Source organism: Charadrius vociferus, unplaced genomic scaffold (assembly GCF_000708025.1).
Source record: "Charadrius vociferus isolate BGI_N301 unplaced genomic scaffold, ASM70802v2 scaffold363, whole genome shotgun sequence".
NCBI classification, from domain to species: Eukaryota; Metazoa; Chordata; class Aves; order Charadriiformes; family Charadriidae; genus Charadrius; species Charadrius vociferus.
In genome coordinates this window covers 1784414-1792995 of record NW_009647942.1, presented here as the reverse complement: position 1 = coordinate 1792995, position 8582 = coordinate 1784414, and the positions used below count along the sequence as shown (strand labels likewise).

The 8582-nt window shown below is 34.1% G+C and overlaps 1 protein-coding gene across 1 annotated transcript in view; it reads left to right on the top strand.

The window, feature by feature from the left end:
* Nucleotides 1-8582, top strand: part of TBC1D22A (TBC1 domain family, member 22A) — a gene marked incomplete at its 5' end in the record, with an annotated part of 176622 nt that overhangs the window by 131060 nt on the left and 36980 nt on the right. Inside the window, one exon of the mRNA XM_009883220.1 lies at nt 8039-8134. Within this exon, the coding sequence (XP_009881522.1) occupies nt 8039-8134 (96 nt within the window). The remainder of the gene's footprint in view (nt 1-8038; nt 8135-8582) is intronic.

Sequence of the window (8582 nt, the reverse complement as noted above, 5' to 3'; positions counted from 1 at the left end):
CTTTATACTCATGCAGGAGAGGAAATACATTGTGTGCTTGTGTTTCATGCTCTTAGAGGAAGTAAAGGACATAATGATGCTCAGTGTTAATTACATAGAGATTCTCTACTTTAAGTCATTACGCTGTGCCGTAGCTTGGTAAGGTAATTAGGAACTATATTGATGGGTCTAACCAAAATACTTTGTTCTTTAATACATTAACTATGGTGAACAAAAGAAAATATAGCTGTAAGTAATCAACCACTTTCTAAAACCTAAACAGTATAAATTATCCACTGTTATTGATGAAGACTTATAATGTTATGTGGCTGTTTTTTGTTAATGCACTGAAACCAGCCTGGAGTAGTGCCATTAGTTCTTGCTGCTGGTCCTGCTGTTCTCATCTCCAAACAAGTTAGGAGTTTTTGGTCTTAAATACTTACATGGAAGAAAAACTTGCAGAAAGTAGGGGTTTTTTTCTACTAAAGCAGCTATAAATATGTGTATTAGATTGGGGGTTTATACCTCATCCCTTGCCATTATGTTGTTTGTTGTTAGCTAAAATCGCAGTGATTGATTATCACTGTTAGAATTCATGCTCATATTGCCCCGTCCCTGTTCTTGCCATGTTGTGCCTAGCCATAACTAGGAGGTAAAATGGAAGTTGTTTGCCTTCTGCTTTGTAAAAATTCAAAGCAGCAAATGAAGTAATATTTTCTCCAGTAAGTACAAAGAACAACTAATGGTCACTCTTCACTGCAGATGAGGAGAGGCTTATTAACATGGGAAATTACAGAAAAGAAATCAATAAGCTTTCTGATAGTTTCAGTATGCATAATTCTTACATATATACCTAGGTTGGTAATAAGTGTTGCAAAATGTAATTGTTCTCCCTGTGTAGAGATCAGCATCACCTTGCATTTGTATCAAAGCCATTCTCCAAGATAACTGCCTTACTCCACTTTCTTCTGTAAATACCCAATTCAGCAAGAAAGGACTATAAGGGAATTGCATGTGAAGTTCCATTCCTTTGCTAAGATCTAGCAACTTCCCTGTATGTGAAGGTAATAAACCACCACTCATGAAGAGAAAAATAACTATAAGAGAAAAACACATTTCAATATGCGAAGGTACCTAATCGAGTAAGAATCCGCTTGACATCCTAGTCGTGATGAACTCTTTAAAAATTTCATGATGAACTCTTTAAATGAACCAAATGAGAAACATTGCATTTTTGTCACCACAGTTTATTCTGGAAAAGCTAGGACAAAAAAGTCAAATACTTGAACTTAGTTATTTTTTTATTCTATTTGAATTGAACATATTACCAAGGGAAGGGGGCAGTAATTTAAGTTCTGTTCTCAAAATACAAGCATATGTGGAAAATTATATGGAAAATGCTTCTTAAAACTAAATGATTACTGGGAGACTAGATAAATCAAGTAAATAGTAATTATCAATAGCATCCATTTATATTTGATACTGGTTAATAGTCTCACCATGAATTTTGCAGGCCATATGAATCATTCTAACAGAGCAAGACATTGATCCAAAAAAATTCCAGCAATGGTCTGTGTTCCTTGTGGCTGGGATTTCGCAGCAGAGGTTTATATCGCAACACATCTTTTGGGAACTGTTGCCAGGTTGTTGTTGACTGGATCAGAGAGGCCAACTACTAAAATGTTATGAAAGGTGATTGTCACCTAGTTTTCAGCATAAATCTGCCAAATCTAATAGAACGTTGTAAGATAAACAATTTTTTTTCCTGGCAGAAATAGGAAATGTGAAGACAGTTCTTGTGAAATTCTCTATAAGGGTCTTACAGTGAGCACTGATGGTTGAGATAATTTTTGCATGGTGTTTTGGCTGTGTCAGATACTTCTAGCTTGCTGTTATGACCTGAAAATGTTAGTTTCCATTATAGATTTTAAAGTCCTATGAAATGTGTTTGGATCAGATTTGTTTTTAATGCAAAGATCAAGCCAACCCATAAATTTTCATATTTATTGATGGATTTTTGCATTAGAAACAGCTACTTATGGCCCTTACCTGCAAGCAAGGTTGTTTTTTGTTTTTTTTTTTTTTTAAAGCACAAATGATCCGACTTTGTTGCTGTGTTTATTGTCAGATTAGATTCAGTTTAGACAAGTACTGTTGGTCACTTACTCCTTTTAGGATCATCCCCTTGGGAATAGTCATGGTGAAACAAAAAAAAAATGATAGAAGACAATCCAAAATGTGCTAACTCAACAAAATTAAATGTTTCTAAGAGGTATTTTTATGTATGACTGTAAAATACTTTTAAACATGTATCTTGACTACAATTTAATTTTTTAGCACTACAGAATAATCAAAATTTCATTATGTAACTGACTGTAAAACTGACAGGGAGAAGGTTGTGATCCTACATGAGTTGATAGGCTGCTGTGATGAAGTACAATGAAATATAATGAAAATAGTTGCAATCCTTGAAGTATTCCATTAACTTTTAGAATGACAAGGTTTAGGTGACTTCAATAGTATTCTCTAAACTTGATCATAATATTCTTTCACCATGGGTAAATATGACATTTTAAGAAAGTGTTGTCATGATTTTTGTAGTGAGAAATTACACCTTGCAAAGCGTTAAGAGCCAGTGAACATATGTACCAGGATGATGTAGCCGAAAACAGTGAAGAAGGTTCTTCACTGAAGGTTATTAAAGAAAAAACACAGCTGTGGAATAAAAGGGAATGCCCTTGTATGGATAATAACTATCTGAAGGATAGAAAACAGATGGTAGGAATAAGGAGGCAGGTTTCAAAATTAAAGGAAATCACAGGTAATTCTTTTACAATTTGTGATGAGGTTTTAGCTGTTTCTGCTGAAGTTAAGGGAAAATGGATACTGGAGTGAGACAGCAAAGTTTGCTGACAACACTGCGTTCCTGAGAATAGTAAAAGTGAGATGTTGATAGGAAGGAGTTGCAGGACTTCATGTTGCTCTAAACAACCAGGAAGTAAATAACAGGTAAAATTCCACGTGGACAAATATAAAGTGATAGTGTGTGCATTTGGAACAAGCCTAACTTTACTAGTAAAACTATGGGCTTCAAGTTAGTTTTCTACACTTACGCGCAAGAGGAAAAGATGAGCTCAGTAGCAGTCAAGAAAGAAAAATCAAAAGCTAGGAATTGCTGGGAAAGAAAAGGAGAACAAAATATCTTTATGCAGCTGTGAGAATTATGTTCTTTCTGCATCTTACATGCTGTATACAGTTCGGACCTTATTTCAAAATCAGAAAAGTACAAGAAAGGATGCTTAAGAAGGCTAAGCAAAGATAGTGGAACAGTGGAATAGACCAAAAAAAAAGTAATTATAGTCTGCAAAAAAGAAGGAAAAGTGAAAGGACTGAAGAAAGTGAATAGGAAGGGATTGTTCATCCTCTCTTTCAAAGCGATAACTGAAGAGCTTTGAATGAAACTAGCAGGTGTTGGGCTTAAAACAGGCTATATAGCAAACACTTGTGTTTTGGAATTGTTTGCCAAAGGACTTTGTGATAACCAAAAAAGCTTAGAGTTGCAAAAAGCTTTGCGCGGGTAAGTAAAGACAAATCCATTAACAACTATTAAGTGGACATATTCTACAGCTTGTCTAAGGACATCTCTGAGCACAAAATCATTGAAAGTTGGAAGAGTGTTCAGGGGAGGTACCGCTATATGCTTGCACCCTTATGCTCGTAGTTATCTGCTGTTGGTCATTCCTGGTGGCAGGGTAATTACACTGACCGACTTCTCTGTGGTGTGCTCGTGCTGTGTTTCTTCTCAGACAGCAACTCTTGAGTCTGTTTTGACAGTGGATTGAGTCGGAGCTCCTGGCTGACGGAAAAGGCAAATCTTGGAGAAGCAGCCATAGCATTGCACTTTCCATGATGATCCTGCGTTGGCTTCTTTCTCTTTTTCTGCCATAGATTGCTTGGATAGTTTTGGAAAAAATACTTAAACCTCTTTACAGCTAAACTATATGCTCTTTGTAATGTAATAAAAATGGAGAGGCTAAAAGTTGCTTTACTTATCTGAAATCACAAAGTGTTTGAAAGTCCTTGTGTCTGAGCCATTATTTGAGTGTGAAATGTGGTTTGATACCTAACCCTGGCACAGTTTCATAGCTTTAATCATTTTGAGTACTTCAAAAATAATCGCCTATTGTATTTACTTTATCAACAAATATAATACCATGAGATATTACCCTCCCTAAATGCTGAAGTCCCCAGGGTATGGGAAACAGGTTAGACTAATCGTTGACTAGACAATAATCGGTCTAGTCATACAATAAAATTTGAATTCTTTCAGTGATTGTTTAATTCAAGAAGTTTGGGGAGTGCAGTATAAAGAATGCCTTTCATTTCAGCTGCAGAGGAGATCCAGCATTTGCAGGGCAATGAGATATTTGTGATGTTAACAATCTAAATGATTTTTATTGATAATGACAGATGGTTCTTAGATAATGTGCTCTGAGTTGTCTGTAATATGTTCAGAATAAGTCTTCTGGAAGGCTGTACATCTGTCTTGAGATCTTTTGCTAAAATATTTAAATCAAGGTCATTGTTTATATTTGATTTTAAATAGCTTTTAGCTGGTAGTCTGCATTTCTGTACATTTAGAGATCAAACTGTTTGTAACTTCAAAAGCTACAAATGGAAAAGTATAATAGGTAGCAGGTGTTAGAAAAGGCAATTATGCATTAGCTGTTTTACTCAATTTCCAAAACTGTCTAAAACTATCCATTGGAAATACTTTGTAGCCTAGACTTATCTCTGAAGCATGATGAATTTTTAAATCTATAGGGGGATATGCATTTTTTTCTCTAATGAATTGCATATTTAAACCTATTTGGTTTCATTTAAAAGAGCTGAAGAAAATTGCATTGGGGAAAAAAAAGGTTGAACAGAAAAATCTCAAGAAAAAGTACAGGTTCTTATATACTTCCAGATATTTTTTTTCTGCAATTCCTCAAAAACATTTTCAGTTTCCAGTATTGCAGTTCTGGGTTTTTTTGCTTTTAATTTTTTTTAAGCCACTTATCTCAACTTTTCTGGCTGTGGAAGAATTTTCTTTATTATGTGATAATAGAGTGAATTCTTGGGCTTAAAATCAGAATGTTAGGTTATTATCAGAAAGAAAGAATACTCTGATGATCTAATTTGACTTCCTAGGCAATATTGCTTTGTGAGTCAATATAAGAGAGGGCAAAATAAATAATTTTGCCAACAGCTTCTGCAAATTGACTTTGAACGTTAAAATGCTGCTTTCAGACAGATTTCTTTAATCCTGCCCCCTTCTCCCCTATGCTTGTCAAGAACTTATATGATGTTGGAGGAGGAATTAGTATATATTAATACCAAACCCAGTTCCTTTCAGTTCCCTCTTTCTTGCTCATGTCATGTAATTAAAGAAATGTAAACTTTTATTGTGTTCAGATAGGATAACAAAGAATGCAATACATAAAATGTCTTGATTAATAATTATTATTTTAAATTAAATTTTTCTGCTTACAGACTATTCAGTCTTCCTACTTCTTCATCTGCAAAAATAGTCTTCCTCTTTCTTATCTCTTTTCTTTACCTGTTCTGCAATCTCAATCCAGCTTTATTTCCCTCCGTCTCGTAACCATCGTTGTTCTTCTTCCCGGCTTTCCTGTGTGATTGTAAATGCCCAGGCTGGTGCCGTGCTCTTCAGTTATCTCTTCTTCGAAGTAGATCTAAAAACACAGATCATTGTTCTCCGTGGTGAAGTGAGCTGGTTCTTACTATGCCAGAAAGTCTTCATCAGTGACAGCACATACTTCAGAGCAGGCTGCTGGGACACACATGTTGGTGTTTTCTTGTACAGACTGTTGACTTAGTCTTAAACACAGTCTGTTTTCATTGGACATTACTGCACTGTTTGCCTTTCAAATCTGAAGGTAGTTTGTCACTTTTATGAGATTATGTTGTATATTCCAAGATAATAGAAACTTTTAATGTATGATTAAAGCCTGATACTTGAAAGGACATTTTTAAAATTCACATTAAAAGTCAGAAATTGCTTGCAGTTCAGTGCTGAGAAAAAATAGACCACAATTACTGTTTCTCTACTTAATTTTTTTAAAAAATAAAATTTGAAAATATTTTTTCTTATTTTAGAGATTACATTGTTATAAAAGACTATGAAAGGGTGAATTTAAAGAAATACTACATGTTCTTTAAATTCATTTACACAATGAAGTAGGAAGTGGGTTGTTTTCTTACAACTGGCTTTTTGCATTTTTTAAAGTTGTGTATGATTATTTAAATATTGCCATAATAGTATGTGATGTGATAAGTAGTAGCAGCACATTGCTTACAAGTATGTCTTCTTGAGATACCATTTTATGCTTTTATATATGCTAGTTTTCCATCCCAAGAGAAATGCCAACAGTAAAGTAACAGACATGGATTTTTCAGGAGTGTGGTAGTCAGTTCATGATTCTGTAAAACTGCAACTTTAATATTGTAAATTGGGCTTTACTTGAATTTTTCTGATTAAGACAAACTCTAGAGAGAAGTCTAGTTAAAATTACCATATGCTTTGTCTGTCCTGGGATTTTACAATGTTATTCAAGTAGAGTGTTTTCCTAGAGAAGAAAAATATCACAGGATTTTATGATCAGAATCTTACTTTTCTGGTTCCAAAATTAACTAATTCGTATTTACAGTTCTAACTACGCTTTTAAACTTTTAAAACTTCCCTGCAGATAATTGGCATTACCTCTTTTCTTGACTCTTACTGATTTGCTGGACAGGATCATCTGTAGTTTCTCTAGCTTCTGACGTGGTGTTTGTACCAACCCTGTATACACTTCTGTCAGTCAAAGGCAGAGGAGAAGAAGTAGTAGGAGGAGAATGAGAAGTAGGAGGAGGAGAATATTTTTCCTCCTCCGCTTGCAATAGCAGTGAGGTTATTTTGTTGGACGGTTAAAATGTTGTGTAGAATGTTTTGATTACTGTGCTTTTCTAGGTTAAATAGCAATAAAATAGAAAAATTTTGTCATGTTATTTTTTACGTAAGAAATTGTTTCAGTTCACTTTACTTGAACAGACCATTGTATTTTTCTAAAGAGTAAACTGCAGTTTCAAAATGACCAATAGAGAATATGAAAAAAATTGCTATACATTTAAAGTACTACAATTAGATCTTATAAATTATTTAGATATCATTTAAGTATCCCTACCTTTGTCAGATTATGTAGCTTAATTTTATAATTATTAAGTTTAAATGTTATTTTAATGAGATTTTACATAGCATTAGTTCACAGTCATCACATTGATAATTAAATATCATAATTGTTTTTTCAGTTCTCAGTAGTATAGAAAATAAAATCTAAGATTAATTTGGTAATACAAGAAAACCTAGTGAAGTCTTTTAGAAGTAGGATCACAAATTTTTCTAAACTCTTCAGTATATGTATAAAATCTTAATTTCTAGGGGGAGTTTTATAAAGTGACTAAATCTGCTGACTTGAACTAGAACAGAAAGCTGCAGGTCTGAATACAAATCTGAGTTGTGAATGCTTTGTGTTACAATGAGTAGATTTTTTTCCTTTAGTAAACACCTGTAATTCAGTCAAATATAAACCAAGTTGTATATTTTTAAAATGCTTAATAATTCCCTATAGCAGAATTTATAATGAAAAAGTGACTACTAGTAGTAGAGTTTGCTCTTAATAATGGAGATGAGGCATATGTTCATGCCACAGTGTTGAGCTAGCCGGTACGGTATTACATGCCAGATATAAGCTAATGGATAGCATCAGAAATGGAAAACACATCTGGGAAGAATGAATTTAAATACAAGAAATACCTCACCTTAATTCCTGTTACAGATAATAGCTGTGAATAGGTTTGGCATACATGAAATGCAAACGTGTTTGTGATACAAAAAGCGAGATATTTATTTGGCATTTGTAGTTAGTAGTGAATGTCATAAAAATACACTGGGGTATATGGTGATCAAAAGTATTATTTGTGTATTGAAAGGATGATGTATTTTTATTTTTTCTAGTCTGAACCAGAGGGTTTTTCTCACTTCCACTTGTACGTCTGTGCTGCCTTCCTTGTCAGGTGGAGGAAAGAGATCCTGGAAGAGAAAGATTTTCAAGTAAGTGAAGGGGCTATTTTTCAAGCACAGGGTGGTGTTTATTAAGTTTATCTTCCTGGCGTTACTTGGGGACGAATTTATGACGAGATAGTAGCAGTTGCAGCAAGATTGACGGTGTCTGACTGTTAGAGTTGCTCCAAAACTGTTAGACCTGAAGTGATGGACTATAAGCAGTAGGAGATGTATTTTCTTTGTCCACGCTGGAAAAAAAATGCTGTTTTAACTGAGACAGACTTTAAGATGATTTCTGGAGATGCTGTTAAAAGTAGAGCCTTGGTATTTCACAAAGAGATTTTCTGAAAAGGTGACTGGATTTTTTTTCTTTTTTTTAAATCTTAAATGCATCACTGGAGTTATTTATCTATAATTTCTCAACTATATAATATAAGAGCACACTCTAACAAGTTGATGTTCATTCTTTCAAAAAAGCTAGACAAGCAGCCTTATT